This window comes from Zonotrichia albicollis, chromosome Z (assembly GCF_047830755.1).
Source record: "Zonotrichia albicollis isolate bZonAlb1 chromosome Z, bZonAlb1.hap1, whole genome shotgun sequence".
NCBI lineage: Eukaryota > Metazoa > Chordata > Aves > Passeriformes > Passerellidae > Zonotrichia > Zonotrichia albicollis.
Window position 1 is genome coordinate 4,199,105 of NC_133860.1, and position 23,754 is coordinate 4,222,858.

General features: G+C 38.7%; 3 protein-coding genes and 2 long non-coding RNA genes across 12 annotated transcripts in view; 3 read left to right on the top strand and 2 right to left on the bottom strand.

The window, feature by feature from the left end:
• PCSK5 (proprotein convertase subtilisin/kexin type 5) overlaps nt 1-1,061 on the top strand; it is a 222,349-nt gene extending 221,288 nt beyond the window's left edge. Inside the window, exon 37 of the mRNA XM_074533214.1 lies at nt 538-1,061. Coding sequence (XP_074389315.1) covers nt 538-941 — 404 coding nt within the window. The 3' untranslated portion in view covers nt 942-1,061. The remainder of the gene's footprint in view (nt 1-537) is intronic.
• On the bottom strand, nt 574-22,908 carry ARSK (arylsulfatase family member K). Of its 6 annotated transcripts, none has more exons than XR_012578220.1 (10): nt 22,612-22,908; nt 18,473-18,602; nt 16,402-16,561; nt 13,564-13,846; nt 9,961-10,132; nt 7,853-8,077; nt 5,883-6,107; nt 5,541-5,801; nt 3,484-3,587; nt 574-675 (listed from the first exon to the last, which is right to left on the bottom strand). XR_012578220.1 is itself a non-coding variant. In XM_026795085.2 (10 exons), exons 3-10 carry the CDS (start codon nt 18,540-18,542, stop codon nt 3,547-3,549), a joined length of 1,437 nt encoding a protein of 478 aa, XP_026650886.1. In that variant the 5' UTR covers nt 18,543-18,602; nt 21,548-21,706; nt 22,612-22,749; the 3' UTR covers nt 1,824-3,546. The 6 variants fall into 6 exon arrangements, 5 of the variants coding, with proteins under 5 accessions (XP_026650886.1, XP_026650885.1, XP_074389316.1 ...); XM_026795085.2 differs by lacking the exon at nt 574-675 and adding an exon at nt 21,548-21,706 and having other exon boundaries at nt 1,824-3,587; nt 22,612-22,749; XM_026795084.2 differs by lacking the exon at nt 574-675 and having other exon boundaries at nt 1,824-3,587.
• Nucleotides 11,376-17,700, top strand: LOC141727175 (uncharacterized). 2 transcript variants are annotated; one of them, XR_012578222.1, is made up of 3 exons: nt 11,376-11,441; nt 15,172-15,595; nt 17,021-17,700. It is a non-coding gene; the product is annotated as an uncharacterized LOC141727175 (long non-coding RNA). The 2 variants fall into 2 exon arrangements; XR_012578221.1 differs by having other exon boundaries at nt 11,377-11,441; nt 15,208-15,595.
• On the bottom strand, nt 14,398-16,390 carry LOC141727176 (uncharacterized). The gene is made up of 2 exons (XR_012578223.1): nt 15,837-16,390; nt 14,398-15,386 (listed from the first exon to the last, which is right to left on the bottom strand). It is a non-coding gene; the product is annotated as an uncharacterized LOC141727176 (long non-coding RNA).
• SKIC3 (SKI3 subunit of superkiller complex) overlaps nt 22,893-23,754 on the top strand; it is a 48,394-nt gene continuing 47,532 nt past the window's right edge. The window contains exon 1 of one of the 2 annotated variants that reach the window (XM_026795081.2): nt 22,893-23,053. In XM_026795081.2, coding sequence (XP_026650882.1) covers nt 22,963-23,053 — 91 coding nt within the window. In that variant the 5' untranslated portion in view covers nt 22,893-22,962. The remainder of the gene's footprint in view (nt 23,054-23,754) is intronic. The other variant, XM_014268893.3, reaches the window with a different exon arrangement.

Here is a 23,754-nt window from a genome sequence, read left to right on the forward strand (position 1 = left end):
AGGAACAGTGCTAAGTGTTTTATGGTTGATTTTGCTGACATTATGCTGCTTGAAAACTGGACTAGAGCAAAAATGTGCTATTGATAAACAGTGTGTTCCTAGTGCTTCATCAAAAATAGGGAAGATTTTACTCAAATAACAACCATTATGTCTGGTGCTGGAGATGGCAACTTCTCACACTCTCAACTACTATGTTAACATGGCCTGGCATTTCATAAACTTACTGGTTTACGAATTAGCTTACTTCAGTGAAGAGACATCTGAATCTCATTGCATTTATGTGCCTGCTAGCTTTTCAGCCTCTTTCTCATTATTTTAAATAAAATACTAAAGAACAGATAGCCCAACAACCTTATTGACATACTTGCTGCATAAGAACAACAAAACTATCATTGGGATACCAGAAAAGCTAGGTTTTTGTTGACTGCTATTACTGCACCAGACACACTGTACCAGACTTTTAAGACACACACACACAAATGCAAGCTCATTTCACCCTTTTTTTTTTTGTTTTTTTGTTTTTATTTGCTGTTGTAGATGACTGCGTATTACAGACAACTCTACCACCTGGACAAAAAAGCAAAACTATTTTATTTGTTATCACTTGCATTTTGCTTCTGCTTATCATTGGAGCCATTGTATTCATCTGGAGAAAGGCACGAACCAAAACCCAGCCTGTCAATAAAGGACGATATGAGAAGCTGGCAAATCACTCCAAAACCTTTTCTTCCTCTGCGAGCAACTATCACAAGAATCCCAGTTACCATGAGGATCAAGTGATTGAATACAGAGACAGAGATTATGAAGATGATGATGATGAAGATGACATTGTATACATGGGCAAGGATGGCACAATTTATCACAAATTTAAATATGGACTTTTGGAGGATGATGAGGAAGATGAGCTAGAATATGATGATGAAAGTTACTCATTTAGATAACTTTTTACTAGTTTACTCACAGTAAATTAGTCCTATTCTACTGTTTTTCCTATGAAATTATAGCTATTTAGTTAATATGTTTTGTTACTTGATAGCATCCTGACCTCCAATTTTTTTTGCTATTAATTATTGTGAAAGAAGAATAATTTCTAGGAGTATTTCCAGAAATTCCTTTTTTCTAAATAAATTTTTTCTAGGCTTTTAAGTAGCACTCCAGATATATAATCTGGTTAAGAGACCAAGTTTTTATGCATTTGTGTGGAGAATAATCCTTTCCCAATATGTATTTGTGTAACTAACACAAACTTTTCTTCAGACCTTTTTGAAGAACCCTGCCAATCACTACTAGAAATGTGATAAGCATGATGGGTGCATCTACTTGATGAATGCCACTGGGAGAGGATGCCAGTAGTTCACTTATTTGTTATTAGAGTTACTCAGCAATTCATAATAGAAGAGGCAACTTGGAGGAATTTACTTAGATTTTCTTCATAATCACCTGGTGTTGCCTGAACATAATCTTCATAATCTTTACAGCATAATTTCCTGTGAATTCACGTATCTATGACATTATATTTTAAGACTTAGGATTCTAACTACTTCTCATAACTATATCTTATTCACAGTTTGTATGAAATAGAAGAAAAATATTTTATATATCAGCCTCTGATCAATCTTTACTGCAGAGTTTGTCAAAAAATCTTGCATTTTACAGATGAATTCCTTGGTTTACAACAAAGGGCAATATTGTCTATAAGCATGGCACATACACACCAATTCTGCACCATGAGCAGGTGTTGTTTATACTGTAAATGGCTCAGGATGCTCAGATAATGGCAAAGGGGATATTTGCACTTTTCTGGTAATTTTTATTATTATTATTACATAAATTAAAATTTATAATTCTGAAGAAAAGAATGGCTGTTTGTTGTGAATAAATTCTTTAGCCATCTTATATACGCTGTTACTCATTACATTTCATTAAATCTCAGAGTTTCTCTAGGTTTCCAGTAAGGAGTTGCTCTAAAAACAATAAGAGTATATATATATAGATTTACTGTTTATAAGGAATTGTGTAAAAATACCAGCTTTCCATGGCTCAAAGTATCAGTGGAATTTGCAGTATTATATAAGCCTAAAGATCTAAGGATAGTTTGATCTGTAAGATTAAAGATGTTTTATGGAGAGGTTTATTGCTTCCAATTTTAATTTTATCCTTCTAATCATTGCAGCTTCAGTAAGAGAGAGGAATTAAAGGTAATGTGACTTCACAAAAGCTGAAACAAGTACCTATGTTTAGCAAAAGCTATAATACAGCATTTGACAGCAAGGTACTTCAGAAAGATACATGTTATCTTTCACTTTAAAATCTAATAAAACAGAAGAGGAAAAAAGAGTGAAAAACCAGTTTGAAAGATGACACTGCTATCCTGGTTTTCTAAACTTGTTTAAATTAACAATATGCTTTATTCTTGTTGCTAATGGCTTATAGCACAACCGTGAGGATAAGCTTTGACACACTTCCTCACATTTCAAAGGCTTATTCTTAGCAATGCCTGAGCAATCTGAAACCACAATGATAATGTGCATTTTCTTTATGGGCTCACAGGTTATGAAATTATATTATTATGAAAGGGCCAGATGACCCTGGAGGGGCAAAAAATGATTGAAACCATGGTGCCATAGTCAGGACTTAGGTTACTCAGCCCCTTTCCCATGCCCTGGCTTCCTGGGGGCAATGGGGACCATCTGACAAAGCAGGGAAAAAGAATCTTTGGTCAGAGACTTGCCAGACTCATCAAGAGGGCTTTAATTTAGATTTGTTGAGGAAGGGTGTCTGTCCACTCCAATCCAGCCATTCAAATATCAACACCTTTAATCAATCCCCATCATCAACATCTCCTATAGCATCAACATCTCCTATAAAAGAAAATCACTTTCAATATTTTTGCAAGTGTTAAGTTTGAAAATAGTACTCAAGAAGACACAGATTTAGGAACCTGTATTCCTTTACAGTGTCTACAACTAGAAATCCCTGCTAAGAGTTTAAAAGAAGACCAAGAAAATAAAAGCACAAGGAAAAAATTCTAGTCTTGCTTCTAAAGAAACTTCATGGAAAACTGGTAGAACCAAGTAAGATAGTAAAAAAAATACAGAGAACACAATAGTACACAAAGGAAATTCTGTTTTTCTGAATTATTTTATACCTTCTATTAATCTAAGTTACTTACACTTTTTCCTGAAATAAAGGCATCCAATTATTTTTTAATCTTTTCTAGTCCTTTTTACCTATCATCACCATTTTCCAGCTCTGACTCCCATTGTCACAAACATTCATAAAGTTCTGGTCTCCTGGAAAACACAAATCTTTCTAATTATTCCTCAAGACTAACAGATACTAGAACTCTTCTAAATACCACACTAGCAAGTGCAGCCTTCTAATAATTTCTCTTTCATCTTTCTACTTTGTGTTTTTGGAGGATACCTATTCCATATTACAATCAGACTGCAAATACGTGACCCAGCAGAAGAATGATTTTACCTGGTCTCCTGAACAACAAGCTCTGCTCTGTGAGCTGGCCCATTCCTGGAGTTTCCTGAATTTTCAAGAAGCCTGTCCCCATGCACTGGGCTTCTCTTGACAGTCTGTGGCACAAGATGTGGTTGCAAGATTTTTTACCTATTTGTTCCTCCATTTCAGAGAGTATCACAAATGGCACTTTTGTAAACCTAACATCAGTGAGTCTTAAAAGCTCATCTTTTCAAGGAAAGCACTGTTCACAGAACTGACAAAATACAATTTTCCCTACATTTTAAACATTCATTCATTAAAAAGCACACACACAAAACACATCCAGTTCACCATAATTTTATTTTACTCCATTTTGGACAATGTACTGCATTCTGTCCAGACCTCTGTAAAGTGAGAAAATTTCGCTGTTCTTTTTTCTCTGGAACAAATTTTCATATGGATATAAATACTTCTTCTAATTATGCAGCCCATTTATTTTGTTTAAGTAATTTCAACCGTACCTGAACTTATTTTAATAAGAATTATAATGGCATGTGCTACAGAGTTTCCAGATTTTTTAACTCTGTGTGGGAAGTTGCTCACAAAATGAGTGTGGAGACATCAGAAAATATGTCACATTTTTATGTTTATCTTTACTGGCTTACTGCTACTACTGAGCATTTAATAACAGTTTCCAGGAAACATTATGTATGAAGTATAATGTCATTCTGAACTGGTATATAGCAGCAATGATGGTGACCAAGAATTAGCAAACTTAAGCACCTCTGTAAATACATATTCCCATAAGTGGAAGAGTTGCTACCTAAATCTTACCTTCTTCCAAAACTACTTTCTTTTTGTCAGGTCACTGGAAAAATGGGAAACAGTATTTTTCTGTTAACTCTTCCTGCAAGCTTCAATTGTGTCTCCACTGTGTACATTTTAGGTTTCAATTCTCTGCTCGCTGATGTGCATTAAAGCATTTACTTGCAGAATCTAACTGCATTAAAACAGTTTTTTATTTTATGTTATACAAATCACACTGTCATTTTTCAGAGAACTGTTCTGTTCATAGGCTTGGCAAGAAGGGTTTTTCTTTTTAATTTATGATGATGAGCAGAGAGGAGCAAGAAATCAGCAGGCAGACCTTGCAAAGGTAGGGAGTCAGTCACATATATAGTTAAGTACTTGCATGAACCTCATCTATGTTCAGACCTGTACTGGTTACCAACTTTTTGATGAAGTCTATTCAATCTAGACTTACAATACACACAGGAAATTCCACTATAACTGCTACTTTACTTCACTAAGTTTTATAATCCTTGCTTTTCCTTATAAATAGAAGTTCTTATTGAGTTTGAATGCTTAATACTCAGGACTTTTGCAATTAGCTAAATATTACGTACACACAATTAGTATTTGCACACCATCCTTTCTATATACACTTACTTGCACCTACAGAATAATAACATCTAAAACTCTAGTTTTAGAGTGCTGGCTAGTTATATAAAGTGCTCCTTGCTGTCACAGACATATTTTATGAAAAACCCTTTTGCCAAGATTTTTTCTCCTGAGAAGCTGAGAAGCCTCAGAGGAAAAGAAACTAATAATTATCTGCTGCTGTGGAATGCAACAGGTGCATCATCTTTGATTGGTCTGATGTGGCTGCTTTTAATTAATGGCCAATCACAGTCCAGATGTCTTGGACTCTCTGGTCAGTCACAAGATTTTATTATCATTCCATTCCTTTCCTTCCTTTCAAGCCTTCTGATTAAATCCTTTCTTCTATTCTTTTAGTATAGTTTTAATATATAATTTTCTTTTAATGTAATATATATCCTAAAATAATAAATCAGCCTTCTGAAACATGAAGTCAAGATTCTCATCTCTTCCCTCATCCTGGGACCTCTGTGAACACCATCATACTTGGCTTTCCAACACAAAGCAGTAATGGTTTAGTTATCTTTACTTTCAAGAGGTTATATAAGAAAATAATTATATAATTTGAAATACAGCATAATATTACAAATGCATTATGTTTTTATCCTCATTCATATGAAATCCCCAGGTTGTCTGTATCTACTTACCAAGCCATTTGTCAATTGCATTCTCATACTTTTTTTGGTCCTTTAACCAGTCTTGATGCCACCTAAGGTTTGCAATAACACTTGAGTAATTTTGACCCAAACTTTGTTTCCAACTGATAAACTGTTGCTTGTTGTACTCATGAACAGAAGAAGAAACCTTTGGATAGTTTACTACAGAGCGAAGTATTTTGTCCAAAGAATGTACAGTTACTGGGAATTTTATGGCAAGATTTGTAAGCTCATCTGGATCAGCAGTAAGGTCTGCAACAAACAAAAGTCAGTTAAGATTCAATTTGCACTAAAGTTAATTAACGAGTCAGTCAAGATATAAAAGCAGCATACCAAAGAGTTGGGGCAGTACTGAAGAGCCATCCGAGTACGTGATGTATTTCCACTTGCCAGTTCTCAGCATATACACAGAGGAATTCACATTGCACCCATGGAACTCACTCAGCACCCACGAGGGTCGAGGTCCTCTGGGTGACACCTCACTCTCAGCCTTTTCACGTAGCAGCGGTATAAGAGAATATCCACTGAGGTTCTGTGGCACAGGAATTCTTGCTATATCTAAGGAAAGGTAGACAAAACCAAAATGTTACTGCAGTTTTCAGTTTTAAAAAACTCTAACACAATGCAACCAGTGTCTGAATGTTGATAATAAAATGTGCTCTCCTAATTATTATCCCAAAATACACAATAAAAAATATCTTAAGGAATTTCCCAAGGCAAGCTGCCCAGCATCTTGATCAAATTTATCATCTGTGTATAACTTAAACCTTTAACAGAGGTTTGTGAAAATTATCACAATAGTCTCCTTTGACAGTTGGTTCTGTTTTATTCCTTAATCACGTTTGCAAACATTTCTCCTTTGCTCTGACTATATCAGGCAGAAGAAAAAGAATAATACAGCATGAAAGGGCCCTACAAGCTCCACACCCAATATGTTGTAGCTGTTTATTACTTGAACAATAATGATGCTAAGCTCATCTGTAGCATTCTTTATTCATGAATAATGAAATATAATGAAATGCTTCATAAAAGGTGGCCTTTATTATCACCTATAACTGGTGGGGACACTTGCTTCTCTGGCAGGACTGGAGATAAAGATGATATTTGAGGCGGTATAATCATAGTGCATGTACTGAAAACACCAGATAACTCCAGCATACCAGATGGCCACTAGGAGATGCTGTAATATCCATAAGCTCTGCAGCATCAACTTATATTACAAGTTTCTCCAGCTCCCAAAGATCAGGTTAAAAGACTGCAAGTCATTTAACAGAGAATCCCAAGCATGTCCTAAAAAACCATGTATGATAGTACTGCTATTTTTAATCACCCCACTACACATTGTTTATAGTAATTCAAAATTCAAAACTTTCCATTTCACAGACCACCATGGTAGTATTTAGTCTGTTCTGTGTTGAGTAGTGATAATCTGTGCATATAAACTGCTCAAAGGTGACTCTTTCCTTCATCAGCACACATCTTCCTTTTTGTCCTCTGCCCAGCCAGCATCTAACAAAGTACTAGGAAGACCCACAACGTGTAAACCCAGCAAGCAGCTCTTGATCATGCATAGGCAAAAAAAATTTTGAACAAATACACACTACATTCCAACAAACGAAAAAGGGATATGGGCTCTTCTCTCATCCTAAATCATTAACACTATTACTTGCAGTAACTGGATTTTAATTTAAAATTTAAATTTAAAAGTAATTTAAGTTTAGTTCTTTTTATTTTATTTTCTGTCCAATACTGAGTATTTTCATATCTCATAAGGTAAGAATGGATATGCATTATCACATCTTTATAAGTGTGCCCAGATAATTTTTACATTTCCTATACAAACCTTTCATCACACTTCTTCCACATGACCCTTCATAAAAGACATTCCTTTACTAAGTTAATGAACCTGTCCTCCTCCTTTCAAGTTTAATCTCATCTCTGGATGCATTTACACTGTAATTTCTACAGTAAACTGTTGAGTGTGAAGGCTAGTAAGGATTATTCATATCCAAAATGGGCTTTGTTCCTTTTTTTACTAACAAATAATCCTATATATAATCAGTCAATGTAATTATGTGGAAGACAGTTACACTAATAAGGAAGATAATCAGTTTCTTTATTTTTTCCTCCATTTTTTACTTTTTCTGTTAAGTCCATATATATGGTCCACAGATAAATTACCTCCTGTAGTGTTTCTGTGTTATGCCTCAAAGTCGAGACATCATTCTGACTATTATGATACAAATGCAGAATAGTAATGGTAACAGGGAAAAAAAATTGTCACTTGGAATTACTTAACTTACCAAGCATAGTAGGATAGATATCCACAAGAGATACTACGTTTGGTATTTGTTGCTGTTCTCTTAAACCTGGTCCCATAACTAAAAGAGGAATGTGGGAACTTCCTTCATACATGCTCATTTTATAAAACTGACGGTGTTCCATAGCAAGTTCTCCATGATCTGCAGTGAATATAACAATTGTTTTTCCAAGAAGCCCAGTATCTCGCAGAGCTGAAATAATCTCTCCTGCAACATCAAAAAGATACTGAAAAGGATACATTCAAAATATTTCTTCCAAGGTCTGTACCTGCAAAGCAGCATGCAAGTTTCAAGGAATTCTCCTAATCCAGTGGAGGAAATTCCTCTTTTGTTGCACATATATTTGTGCAATGAAAAGAGAACATATACTCCTCTATTTTTGTACGTACATTTGTGCAACAAAGACAGGGCCAAGATCAATGAAGATGGTAGTTAAGCAAAGCACTTAGGCATCTTAAATATTAAAATTTTAGGATGACTCATGCCTAAACATACTAGTTAAAAGATGTTATAAAATTACAACAGCAGCGCAGTTACTTTGCAATCTCTTATTTCCTAAACCTGTAAGGCTTCCATTGTTTCATTCATAAAATGAGGAGGAGCAATTCTGTGTCTTTTAATTCACTTTGCCAATCTAATACGGTGTCCTGGTTTAGGTCATATGCCTAAAAGATTAGCTTATTTGGTCATTAATTTCATATTAGGATGCAAACAAATTCTTGTTCAATCATGGTCACTTTTCAAATCAAAAAATAAAATGCTGTAAATTAAGACCGACTTGCATTGTAAAATTTTTTATCTGTACACCTTCCTGCAATGTCTGAAGAATTCTAAATGTACAATTAATTATTTCTTCACAACTTTCAATAATGTGCTTTTAAGGGACATTCCAAACGTAACTTTATTCTTCAGCCAATGTGTAACAGTTGTTATCCAGTGTACACATTTGAAATCAGCTTCTAAGGAAAACAACTTATGCCCTAAAATTTATCTTTGCTTCCACCTCAGCTTTTACAGTCCCCTTCACCAAAGTGTTTCCATTATTTCAGTTAGCACTTAATTAAAGAGATTTAGTTTCTCTTGTACATAGGTATCCTGGGTACAGAGGAAAAGAAGGGTGAATTTCCAGCACTATTTAATAACATTACCACCTATGTCATGGAGGGGGCATGGTTTTCAGCAGGAGACACTTAGGTGTGTTGTAGGCGATTAGTCTAACCTCCGTGCTGGAAACACGTGAACTGCTCCCTTAACTGTTGCTAAAATCAAGGGAGGCTGTAACTGTTTCTGAAACTCTGACAAGCTGTAACTATTCCTGGAGTAGCAGGAAGATGCTGCTGCCACCACTGCTGCTAGTGCTTCCGCCACTGCTGCCACGGTCAAGGCTAGCACTTACAGAACCCTTTATTTGGATTAATTAGGTCTCCAGGCTTTGTTTTGTCCCTGTTTTCCATTGTTTCCTCCAGGCTGGAGAAAGGATAATAAATTGCAGAAACTGTTTTGCCTCATTGCTTCCATTTTTCAGAGCTGCATGGTCCAGTGTGGAGGGGATGGAGATGACAGGTGCCATCTTGCCTTTGTCTGGGAAAACCACACTACGTACTCTCTTTAGGGGGTGTTTTTGCTTTTTTGATGGTGAACACTTCCTCCTGGTGGAGCACACTCCTTTTGCGTCCTCTTTTATCTATACTGTCTTTATTACAAGTTTTTTGGTAAAACTGTTGTTCCCACTTCTGGTCTCTCCTAGTATTTCCTGTGCTGGGAAGGGAATGGAGGAGGAGGGGCAGCTTGCATGGGGTATTTTTCTCATTGGGTTTTAAACCAGAGCAATGGGTCATGCCATATTTTGCTGCAGTCAATGGCTTTCTACAGAGCTTCGAACTGCTGGCTGTGATTACTTTTCAGAGTGCTTCCAACTCACCTAAAAAGGTATCCTCTCATTTATCATATAGATTGAATGAGTAACTTGCACAACTTACTCCCAGATGTTTTGTTTTCTATTTTTTTCCTCCAAAGATCAGCTCTATCAGCACTTTCTTTAAAAAAAAATCAGAACTAGAAAACCCACTGTGTAATAAAACATTACCTACCCAGCATGGCATCTGTCTCTGCACACATAGCATAATAAAATGCTCTAATATTTCTGACTTCTTCCTTTGTAAACTCTCCTGTGCAATTCTTGGTGTATGATGAGTAATAGTCTACAGGATGCATCTCTGAAAGAGAAGACCACTTGGGTATTTTAATAGCTTCATAATTTACCTAAGAAATAAAGAGGAAATTAACATTACTTTAGCAACTGAATTAAACAAGTTTTTTAACACAGATTTAATTTTAAAAAGTATAGCATAAATTCACAGTTCTCAATTTATGGCTCAGGAAACAGTAGCTGCTTATTTGTTACACCATGCAGCTACCTCCTCCATACCTCACCACAGTTCCACAGGTAAATTGTTGCCTATGAAAATCAACTAGAAACCAAGGCTAGGAGCCACAAATATGTTCTTCACCAACTGCTGTATATTTTTAAGAGACATATCACAGAACACTCTTCTAGAGTAGGTACAGAATACCAGCAGAGAGTCTTTGTAACTGTAGAATAAGTATAAACCTATGGATCTAAAAGATTGGATGTTATGTGGGACTACAGAATAACATGGAAAACCATGTAGTCTGGGAAAGCCTCCAGGACAGTGATGACAAGTCTTGGCAATTTAATAAAAAGAACTCACTACATTAATCCAATTTTCTTGAAATTTCTACATGCTTCTACATATGTCAATCCATTTAGTTATAAAGAAATGTAACATCAGTGTAAAGCCAAAATGCCAATCTATTTGTATATTCAAACTATGTGTAGTCACAGATATTGTCTGCTTCAGTACTGGCTTTAGAGTTGTGAAATTTGACATACACATTTGGCCTTGGCTGTCATACTTGTAAATATTCCCTTAAATAAAAGAGAACATGAGGCAATTTCCTCTTGTACTTTCACTTGTTACTTGGAGGAAAAGCCAGCCAGCTAAACAATTTGATATATCTGCAACAGTTCTGCTACCCACAGAAGTAAAACCTGGCTTTGTAACAGTCAAATAGATACAACAAAATGTAAGTTTCCTTAGGATCTATAGAAAACAAACTGCTAGAAAAAATCATTAAGATAAAATAATAATGCTTCAGTCATTTTCTTACTGCTCAAGGTCCTTGGCTACATTTTGGAGTTATATTGTGGACTTTCCAAATGGTATTTATTAGCTGCTTAAGAGAGCAAAAAGTGTTCCTTTCTATCCATGACTCTTTTCTACAGGACTTCAGTCTAGTTTTAAATATTCACAAAGCCACAATCCCTTTGTCTGTCTATGGTAATGTCCTGGGTTACCCAAAACGTTACTGTATTCCATATCTATCTGTGCCATAAGATTGTTACTGTGTCTTTAAGACCTGAAGCATGGCTGGAACCAGAACTGCAGGGCAGCTGGGAAATGCCAGTCCCTTTAAAAGGTCAAGAAACCCAAGGCGACTTCCTCTTCTGCTGAAGGAGGAGACTCTACTTCAGAGGGGCCTGATATGGGTGAGTTTCTGGGCTTCCAGCGGTAGCAACTTGGAAGAACTGCATTTAGTGAACAGAAACTGTATTCCCAGTGATCTTTGCAAACTCCATAGGCAGTGAAGCTTGATCAGGGGGTGATCAAGCCCATCAGTGTCCAGAGACCAGTTTCCCCTGCTCCCTTCCCAAGCACACCAGCAGATCAGAAGGCACCAGCACCAACACCAGTAGAATCCGGCTGGTGGAAGAGGAAGCAGCAAACAGCGGTGCTGACCCCACATGTACCAGAACTTGCCATCTGCCACTAGACCTTCATAATCTCCAACCTTCCCAAGGAGGGTTTGCTGCCATCCATCCCCTTTGTCTCTTGGAGTGCATGGTGGCAGGTGCCACCTTGGAAAGAGCCTGACACCACTTTCCCTTTGCCCCCTGCAGACAGTCAGCAGCAGGGGGCTATCAGATTAGAAGGGAGCTGCGCCCCACCAGTTTGGGATCTCTTTGTTCCTGTGGAGCTCTTGGGATTCAGCAAGTTTGTATCTAGTGATTATTCACTGCTACTTTTTGCATGTTGCTGTTTCACTTGCTAGTAAACTTATGTTTTCACTTGTATCTATTGGTTCCTTATTGGTGGAAAGGGATTGGTTGAAACTAAGGGGAGGAACTCATGTCAGAATGTCTACCTCTTTGAATTGTCTTAAACCAAGACACACATAATTCACAACTAGGAAAGAAGCCACATGCCCTGAAAAATGACAACTTGTGTGAAACACAGGGGACCATCTGGTTGACAACACAATGTTTCACAGACATATGTGTTGATACTCTGTTCTGTATTACAGCCCAAATAAACAGGACATTTAATTCAGTTATTCACATATGTGATCAAACTTCTTCATGAGATTGCCTCTGTGATTTTAAAAGACTGTTTCTTCCATGACCTAAAAGAGCTACATTGCAGAAGAACTGGCCAATGGTCAGTAAATGGTAATATGTGGCACAAGGCAGTATGTATACACAGAGTGGGAAGGAGCCCAGCAAACTGTGCAGTTAAAGTACTCTGACTGGATAAAAGATGGCAAAAATTTGTCAAAGATGTTATAACTGTTTGTGACTCAAAAAAAGCACCTATGCTTCCCAAGATACATCTAACCTAGCAATCAGCACCCAGAAAGTTTTCCTTAATAACTAAGCCAGATCTCACTTTTTGTAATTGAAAGGGCTTTTTTCCCAAGTTCTTCCTCCCCCCACAAACTTCTCGCCATTTCCAGAAGAACCTACAACCCTCACTATCATGAAAAAAAATTCACATCTCTCAACCTTCATTTGTAAATCCTTTTTTTCTAAGTATTTGTATTTTTGGTACACCTAGATAAAGATGTTTAGCAGTTCTGTTGTGGAAAAGACCACAAGTTACATAAATTGCATACGGAGGGGTTTTTTGAAGTATAAAGTCTTATCAACCTAATTCTAATTCTGCAGCTGCAGCAAATATTAATGCCTTTCTGCAATTAAATCTATTGTAGTAAATTTGTATTTTATGGCAGTTAATGTCAACTGGAAACTATACAAGACTGAAAAAAGTATCTCTTCTTTGGAATGGAGTGCTATATTATAGTTTTACACATACAGACATAAGGACACTCTTGTGCTGGAAAACATACAGTAGCACAGAAGAAGTTAACAGAAAAGGAAGACTTCTGTTGTGTCTTATGTTGCTTTATGTTCTAGGTCCATACTGCAGAAAAAGTCAATCTTTCACTGCAAAACTCAGACAAAATTATTATATATAGCATCATTTCTGAAAAGCAAAATACAGAATGTTCATAACATTAAGCTTCAGACCATTACCAAAATTAATTTACAGCTAAGAAGAGCAACAATCTCATTTTTCTTAATGTGTTTCTAGCTATTGAACTCTGTACTTATCGATTCAATGACTACTGCTAACAAACCTTTTCCCACAACAGAGAGAAATTTGTCACTTCTATTTTCTTAGCCTTTAATCAGGAATCTAATATTTCATTCAAGTATGTTCTTACTGTGTAGTGATATATCAAAACTCGGTCTATCTTAAAAATCAGGAATAAAATATTGTATTAAAATACAGTTATTAATAAATTAGTATTTAAATTTTATATTCACATACCTTTTCAAGCCAATAGGGAGATGTTAAAAATGTAGAGGATCCAAAACTTTCTCCTGCATAGGGTGATGGATATGGGTGTGGTAAATTTAGTCCCAAGTAAAGAATAAATGGTTGAGTAAAGTTAACAGCTTCTTCCTTTATCCAATTTACTGCTTTATCAGTATTCTGCCAATCTTTTTCCATTACTCTAAACTGCTTCCTATGGCCTGTAAGTTTCACCATGGGTCTTCCTTCTTGTCGGAGCAGGAAGTTAACATCCCTAGTCCAAGCTTCCACACGGTTACTGAAAATACATACACAAGTCACACACTCAACAGAAAATGTTTTCTTCACTTTTTCTCCAAGCAAAAAGCATTATGAATTCCTGAAGAAATTCCCCTACACTTTCAGTTGCAATCTATTTGCAATACCTGCAAAAAGGAGAATTGTTATTCAATTGAGCAATAATGATTGTGCATCTATTTTATAATCAGACCTTCAGCCTTTTTATGTCTGCTTCTGAATCTTTTTTCTTATTTATTACCCATTTATGTCAGAATGGCTCTTGTCACATCTACAAAATAATACTTAGAAATACCATTCCATCTTGTGGACCTCTCTCCACTTTTTGGCATAGATTCACACACTATTTATTTGTAAACTGGGCCAGAGATTTTTATGTGAAAGAGTATAGTGGGAAATAACTTTACTGGTGAGGCTGCCTTTAGAAACAACATTCTGGATGTGGCTTGTACTATTAATTAAACACACTTTAGACAAAAATCTGTAAGAATTATTTCTCTTGTATAAATCCTATCAAACAATAATAGAAAAGAATGCAAAGAAAGCAAGAAGGAGGGGAAAACAGCAACATTTTAATGACAAAATATTTTTGAACATATTTTCTAACGTCATGGCGATTGTTAGTCTCTCTAAAACACTAAAACAAATCTGAGCTGCAAATGTCCTTGTTTCTTTGCTAGAGTGAATGATGGTGGACATTGGTAAGAGGCAGACTACCTAAGACCTTGACTAATCTTCATCTTGTTCATGGCAACGTCAATATAACCAAGAAATTACAAAGGAAAGTATAAAATTGCTCAAAGATTGATCACATCGAAACACAGCATTATTACTGTTTAAAGAGCATCTAACTAGTTTTATCCCCAAAGGAATTTTACCAATGCACTTTAACTTCTAGAAAAGCTATCTGTAACAATTTTTTTATTGTTTTAACTTCTTGTTTAGGCTAACACTCTCAACCTACACAGGCTTAAATAAATTACTTAGAATAATATAGGGTATCTGGTTTACAGAGAAAGCATGTTTCATAAACATTAAAATGAAATTATGATAAAGGAGTGTGTGGGTGTGTCTAATTGTACCTAATGTCATAACACTGACTTATACAGAAAAAAACAATACTACGTAGGCCATGGGCCAATCTGATTATCCAGCCAGATAAGGAGATCCAGTGAGATCCATATAAGATCCAGTGAGATTAGGATCAATTTTAAAAAACCAAATCCCCTCATAACTAAAAAGGAAGCATTAAATAACTCTAACCTGTTTGTCATTAAAGAAAAAGCTTCTCTTTATTATTATTTTAACAATGGACATTATTATTAGTCAGTGAGACAGAGCATGTTCATAAAAACAACACAGAATGAAGATTCCCCAGCAGCCCATGGAGAAGATGGTGAGGAAGGCTGTACCCCTGCAGTCCATGGAACAGATGTCCACTTGCTGCCTATGAAGTACCCCACACCAAAGCAAATGGATATCCAAAGAAGGCTGTGATCCTGTGGAAAGCCTGCACTGGCCTTCCAGCACGACCTGTGGACCTGCAGGGAAAGGAATCCAGGCTGGAGCAGGTTTACTGGCAGGACATGTCACCCCCTAGGGAGACCAACACTGGAGCAGTTTGTTCCTGAAGGAGTGAAACCCATGGAAGGAACCCATGCTAGAGCACTTTGTAAAGAACATAAGCCCATGGGAAGGACTCACTTTGGAGAAATCAGTGGGAGAGGGACCCCACACTGAAGCAGAAAAGGTAAGGAGTTCTCCCCTAATGAGGAGTGAGTGGCAGAGACAATGTGTCATGAACTGACCACAGTCCTCACTCCCAAACCCCTGTGAGTAGACGTAGTAGAGAATCTGGAAATTAAGCTTGGGTAGAAGGGTGGTGGAAAGGTGTTTTAAGATTTGGGTTTACTTCTCATTGCCTTACTCTGGCTTCTAATTAGCAATGAAAGAAATTAATTTTCCTAAGTTAAGTCTGTTTTGTTGTGTACCTGAGTGATCTCTCTCAGTCCTTATCTTCATCGAGTCGTTGTTTTTTCTCCTTCCTGCTCACTGGAGGAGGTGGAGTCACAGAACAGTTTGTTCCATCATGGTGGCCCTGGTGTGTCCATCTGGGGTCAACCCACCACAACAACACAAGTCTTTGAACACTTACGGCCTTCAAAAAAACCCCTCAAAACCTCTGATATTTTGTGACAGTAGGCTTAAGATTTAATTATTATAGATATGGGGTTTCATTCTGCTTTTCCTACACTGTTTGTATTACCAGGAAGTCAGGAAGTCTTAAGGCAAGGCAAAAACAGTTTACGAATTTCACTTAGGGAGCAATAATACCAGTGTTAGAAAATAACCATTCATGTTGGGCAAACCAGCAGCTGCAAGAGATAGACTTGCTTCTCCATGAAGTTGCAAGACAGATCTCTGCCAAGCACCCAACACAATTTCTTTTAAGTTAAAGCTACTATCATTTCACCTGGAGACTGAAACCACGCGACAGCACACTACATGATTTGCTCACTGCTGCCCATTTCACAGCAGGAGAATCTACCTGATTACCTTACTGAATGATGTCCAGAAGTAAAGTCCAATTTCCCAAACTTCTGCGTATGGTAGCCATGCTTCTCCATGAGATCCATCCATGTTACATAATCTGGATCTAGACCTTTGAAGTTATTCCAAGATTCTGTTATATGAGTGAAAAGACCACTCCACATAGCTGGGGAAAAAAAATCATGAGTGATTAGTACTCCCCACCTGTAAGGTTGGGAAGGGATTAATCTTCTCATTATTACAGAGGTAAAAAGTCCAAACTATGATACAATAGAACAAGGAATACAAAGTATTACTCTTACAAATCTTATTTCATAATCAACACAAGTATCAAAATTTACTCGAATAATCTCCAGAATTGCAGAAGAATGTCCCGTCTTTCCAGGTACTATGCAATCATTAAATCAAGCTGTAACTAGATCAGAAAATATTCTTCTTGATTTCTGAAAGAATCTGGTAGCACAGATCCTGATTAAACAATCCCGTATTTACATGTGTTTCAGAATGTTAGTTACCCTTATAACAGTTAAATTTAATGCAAGTTTAAAGTTAAGTATATTTGTGGAGAGAATTTAAATACAGTATTCTCATAAATACAATATGCCCTCAATTTTATTCTTTTTAGGTAATCTACTTCACTACCACTTGCAGAAACAAAGTGAGAATATTAAAGAAGATACCAAGAAGAAAGGCAAACAAGGCAAGAGTTGCAAAGGAACTACGAGGGAAGATTTTAAAAGTGAATTCTTATTTCTTTGCAGCTTATAAAGAATTGTTCACTCTTTCCAGTGCTAATTCAGAGTTAAAGGTAGTTCCAAAATAGAACTAAGTCCCTTCACAAGCAATATAAATATCCTGTAAGCAAAGTGCATCAACGCCATATGGCAATACGGGTCCTTTCCCCACCCCAAAGCCCTCCTTCCCACTATATCTCTTCTGGTATCATCCCTGACACCTCCACAATAGATGTACCCTCAGCTCCTTGCAGGTATCCAAGCTCCTGGCTATGCAAAAGATATCCTGCTGGTTCAGAGCCCCACATATGAGCACAGTAGTCACAGCTACCTACAACACTACACAAGTGATGAGTTTAATTCCCTATGCACTTTCTTTCTCACAGGAGTACTAACCTGCCATTTGCACAAACTTCTTAAAATTAAATAACATTAAATATTGGTCTTAGCAATAAAAAATGGCTGAAAGACTCAAGCATCAAGAAAAGGAAAGGAAGGCTGACTGCTTGTTCACGTAATATCACTTAAAATGTGACCATGAGAAAAAGAAATGGGGACTAGGTAATCAATAAAGAGAATATTAAAAATGTAACACTATATATGACTGTCTTTGTCTGCTGCTTCTTTCAGTGTATGCTTTGAGAGGAAGGGGGACCTTTCTATAGCTAGATCAAGGAGTATTTAGATTTTACACAGATTAAGCAGAGTCTTTGCAACAATTGAAAAAGATAGAAATGTTTTAAGATGTAATCTTTGATTAACGAATGTAGTTTTCTTCTATCTTCCTAGCAAATTCTGCAAGTGTGAAATTGAACACAGAACAAGAATTGCATTAAATAAAGAAAAACATGGCAGTATTCAATTAAAGCTACTGAAAGATGCATCATGTATCTAGAAGACAGTGGAAACTGCTACCACTTTATTCAGCTATTGTTATTTATCATTCTTTGCTGAATACAGGAAAGATATTTATTAACTTTGTACTAGGAAGAGAGAGTAGTTCTGAGCGTAGTTTCAGCACTGCAGCAGAACAAACCAATGATTTATCTACAAATCCTGAAGATGTTTTAAAATCTGAAGCCTCAGTCCCAAAAAGATTTGGGAGCTTACACTTAATTGAAAAAATGAGAAACAAAAGAAAAAAGGAAGAAACATAAGAAACAGAAGAGATAAACAAATGAAAGAGAAGAATACCATAAGAATTCAAACACAAGATTAAAAAAAGGATCTTATTGAAAAACAAAACAAATCCCTCCCCATTAAATAATTTCAAATTTCCCATAATTACCATATATTTCAATTGACATATGCAAGCATTTATCTGGTGTTTTGCTTGGTTTTACCTGCACGTGAAGGACAACAAATTGGAGAATTGGTGTAGGCATTGAGAAAGACAGTGCCACGTCTTTTCATAAAATTTATGGAAGGTAAATCCACAGTCTGATTTCCAGGGAAAAATGTCAAACGTCCATCCTGCAATGAGACAAAAGCAACAATGCAAATGTTGCAAACTATCGGCCATATTAATTCATATATTTGTTACCGTGGACTGGTGTTGCTCAAATGCTGCCAATTCTATGCAGGTTTGGAAAACAGTGTTGAGAAGCCCTAAGTAGAACAATATAAAAAGGATCACTTTTGAAAAAGTGCAATGGAAATAATAACTGGGCTTCTTTATAATAAAATTAATTCCACTGCATCACTATACATATTCCAAGCTCCAGTTCTTCAGGGGTAGGGTTGTACCATGACACATTTAATGGGAATAGGTGCAGTGAACAATAAGGCTGGATCCCAATTTAGATGTGTGCACTAGCACATATTTCTGTGAAACCATCATTGAATCCTCATCCTTTCTAAAGGTTTATCCATACTAATTCTCTGTGAACTTATTTGAAACTATGGACTGGAAAAGGGATCAGAAAGCTAAAGAAAGGCTATTCTCCCACAGAAATCCCACCCACAATGGTTCCCTTTTGATACTTCCATAATGCTAATTTTGATGCTTTCATAATGCTTATTTCATTTCAATAATCTATTTGTTTAGACAGTTTTTTCAATCAGTAACTGAAAAAAGATTAAACATTTTGAATAGGTAATTTTACAGTAAAATATTATCATCACATGAAACCAGGTTTCATGCATATTTCATGTCACTGTGTTTCATCTGTCACTTTTATTCCCTTCCTTGGTTGAATAAGATGGGCCAACACAGCCCCAGCCTGACTGGCTCTTCAGTGAACAGATAGGCAGCAGTGCATCTGCAGTTTTAACTGCAGAAAAATGTAATTCCCGGCATTCGGTTTTGTGCAAAAATACTCTTGGATAACCCAGCAATGTAGAGAGTCACTTCATTTGGCACCAGTAGAGCTAACTGCAGCATCCCAACCTCTGAACTCAGCTCATATCAGAACATGCTAAATGAGCAATCACCTAATCTCGTATACTACTACAAATGGCATCTTGATCAAGCACTCAGTAGGACAAACTGGAAATGAAGTTGTAATACACAATAAGAACTTGAACAAAAGTTTGGACTGAAAGCGCTCTTTAGAAAGTTGTCCTGCTTCCAGCCAGGATAGGGTTCATTTTGGCAGTAGCCAGGAGGGGACAAGGCTGACATGGAGGTTATTGTGTAACACATGACATTTTCCAGGAACAGGGAAAGAGGTCCTTTCCAGGTCAGAGCAGTGTGGCAGCCAACAGACACTGTCGGGCTCTGCATAGTATAGCAGTGAGCATTCAAATGTGAATTGCTCACCACTCTGGTACATTTTTGTTATTCATGTTATCGCTGTTACTGTTCTAGTAAATTGTTCTAGTTCTGCTGTTTCTAGTAAATCGTTCTGAGCCCAATCCATGACCTTTATCTTTTGTGTCTCCAATTCTCTGCTCCAGCCTGCCGCAGAAGAATGGGAGGGGGACAGAGAAGCGAGGAAGTGGCACATGGTTTGAAGTGATTTCAGTGGGAACACTAAATCAGAGAACACTACTCCTAAACCATGACAAAAGTACTCAACTGCTGTGCAGTCCTGTCAACAACACACTATTAAATTTCTCCAACAAAGTCTTGTTTGAACAGCTGGAGACAAGAGTTTCTTACATTGATACTGTGATACCATATTCAATGGCACAGTAGCAAAATAACTCCTTATTCTTGGTGTCACAGTACACTTAGTGTACTGTAACATGATTGTTGTTTCTACAGATGATAGGGTATTCAGTGAAAGTAGTAAGGCTGAGAAGGTGGAAGCTTAGCAACTATTTCAGGAAGTCCATCCCCTAAGAACTGTGTAGGATTTCCAGGTTTTGAAATACCTAAGGAAATAAAATTATTTTAACACAAACAAGCACCTTTCATGCAGAAACTTGAGCTGCATTGCAAGCAAAGCCTGTCATCCATCACACAGTAAATTTCAAGTAGCAATTCAGGAGCTGAATTGCCTACTAGCACATTTCAGCAGGAAACCCTCGGAATAGCACAATGCCTGGTGTGACACAGCAGCAGAAAGCTGGCTGTTCAAGTAAGAGGTCACTGTTCTGCAGGCCAAACACAATCCAGCATCACTGTGAAGAAAATTCTTGTCCCACTTGGCAAAATAGCTGCGATTCGTTCATAGGCAGTGTGACCCACAACAAAGGCAGGCATACTTTCTAATAAAAACCCAGACCTTTTAACAGCTGGCAGGACTTCAGCTTTTTCCCAGAAAAACTGCTAGTTTCAACAGTACCCCATCCTTCCTATTGTCTACTAGTGATGTAATCAAAATGGTTCATCTATTTCTACCTTCATCATTTCTACCTTCAATCTCAGAAAAAAAGCTTACACAACACATTTCTTTTACTCTTCTTTGTATGCACTATGCAAAGATGACACTTTTCAAAAACAGCACCCTGTTCTTAAGTGTTTCCATAAGAATTCCACAAAAATTGTGGGTTTTATCTTTTTCTTTTTTAAGGGTTACCTCATTAATCACTGTAATACGGTTTACAAGAATCTCCCTGCTTAAAGGAGATACATAAAAGTTCACCTAAGGTTTGTCTGCAGCCTCTGCTAACATCTGGATATAAAATGGACATTGACTAACCCTCACGATCTTGAATACTGTAATTTTAACTATTGGTAAATAGACTTCTATTAAAAGGTGAAAATTTGGAGAAAAAACCCACATATTATTTTGGAATATTAAGAGAGACTATTTACTGAAAATAAAACTAACAGAGAATAGAGTCAAAGGAAGGAAAGTCAATAAGGAGCTATTACATAAATAAAGAAGAAGCTATTTCTTTGTCTTTGAAATCACAATGAATGTGTTTAAAGACAGGGTTTGAAAAAAGATAATACATGTTTACCAAATATTTAGGAGAAAATCATCCCAAGAAAAACAGGCAGCAGACAAGAAGCAAACTGCTTTTACCTGTGCAGTCAAGGCGGGAAGACCAAGAAGGTTAGGGATCAAACTTCCTCATAGTTAAACAGAAGTGATGAAATGTGAAAGCACCTGGAGCTTAACACCACAGAGCTTATGTTTGATTCTACAAGGTGAGTTCAGGTGAGTTAGAGAAACCAAGGCTCCCTGGAGTAAAACACACCAAAGCATTCTTAGTGTGCTAGTGGGCACAATGAGACAACTGTGAAGATACACGAAGGATTAGTATTTGTGAGTGGGAAAATTTCTTTGTCTGAAGGGTAAACCAAATATATTAATAAATCACTGTGATGAAGCTGCTACATGCCTACTGCTAGAGACACACGCCTGACAAGTTTACTGTGTTGTTATACCTTAAAAGAGCCTCAATAAACCAGTACTTGGTACTCAGTAAGTCAGCAATTTCATCTGTGATTCTAGAAATTCGCTGTCCCATTTGTTGTGGAGACTTAATAGCCATAGGACTTACAATGGGAAGGGTAACATGGTTTAGTGACCTTGCTTGCCGTTAGGCTTTTCAAGCGAACCGAAGAGCATTGACTGTACACACCAGCCCTGCTCCTGGGATAGCTGCCCGGCCAGGGAGTCCTGCTGGCTCGTCCCCCTCCCGGGCGACAAGCTCTATGACCCCAGACCAAGGGAGCCACCTGAGCAGAGGTTTTCGGCTGCTGGGAAGCCCCTGATGCGAGCAATGCGCACCCTTCTGGGAAGCGGGCCGCGTCTGGGTCGGAACACTGCGGTAAACAGTCGGGGTGCGGCTGTCTCGTCGTACGGCGGGCCCGCTGCTAATGCTGCTGCTGTTGCAGCCCCTGCCCCCGCTGCCGCTGTTGCTGCTGCCGCCGCCGCTGTTGCTGCTGCTGCAGCCCCGCCGAGCCGCGGGCGGCCCGCGCAGTGAAATCGCGCTTGCGCATACCCGTGCCTCTGGCCTAGGTAATGCATCCATAGGGCCGCGATGTGTCATCCTCGCTAGTTCCGTCCAGGCCACCGCCGAGGATTTCTCCCACGCCCCGCCCTTACCTGTCAGCGTGTCCTTCCATGCCCCGATCACTCACCAAGGAGTCGCAGGCCACCAACACCACGTTAGATCGGGGCTGGTCCCCGGGGACGGCGGACCGCGGCCTTGCTCCCGCCCCGGCGGCCATGAGGAGCACCGCCACGCCAGCTAGCCCCAGCGGCCCGCAATCTCGCATCGCCCCTCCACCGTTGCCTCCAGCTCTCTAACCGAGGAGCAGCAGCTCCGAAAGCAGATTCCGAGGCTCCGGCCACAGCGAAAGATTTGACCCCACCGCGCGCTACCCGCTCACTGCGGCCTACAACTCCCACGATGCCCAGTGCGGCGGCCTGCAATTCCCAGCGCGGCCCGGGAAACGGGAACTACATCTCCCACGGTGCCCCAAAAGAAAATGGCGGCTGCCGCGGCGTGTCACTGCCCCGCGTCGCAGTGCGCATGCGGCCTGGTGGCGGCTGAGGTGGCGGACGCGGCGGCGGCTGCAGGTGCGGCAGCGGCGGGCGGCGGCGCGCCTTGGGGCCGGGCTCGGTCCGCCCTGGGCGCCGGGCTCGGGGCTCGGGACTCGGCCCGCCGCGGCTTTCCTTGGGTGGGGGGCTGCAGGCGTGGATTGCCTCCCCAGGAGGTTTGCGGTCCCGGAGGCCGGGCTGGGTGGCCTCCCCGGTGCCCAGGTTTGCGCCGCAGGGTGTTTTGCCTGTAGGTGACTGTGCAGCTCAGGCTGGACAGTGCCCGCGGTGGCGTGCGTTTGTGACGGCCGAAGCATGTGTTCCCTCGTAGGAAGCAAATTTATCTCCAGGAGCTGCTGAGCGATTCAAGTCCGACAGATTTCTTTATAGGTTCTGAGGAAATCTTTGAAATTCGATGTCGTCCTATATCCAACCATTCCTTTATTTTTGCTTTGCAGCTCCTGCAAAGATTTTTTGTTCTTCAGCTGGTTGCGTTTTTCATCTTTTTGCGTCCTGGCAGCAGTAGTGTTTCTCAGTCTCATCCTATCTCGGCAGCTTTGACTGTGGTGTTTCTAAAGTTCATTTTGTTGTACAACATACACCAAAACATTGCAAGATTGTGTTAAAAAGCGTCAATGCCTCTTTGCTGTGTTCTTAAATGCTTTTTCTTTTTTGATTCGTGGCAGTTGTCAGAGGCAGAGTCTGCTGTAACTGTGTGTGAAGGGCGGGCCGCGCCGAGGTGT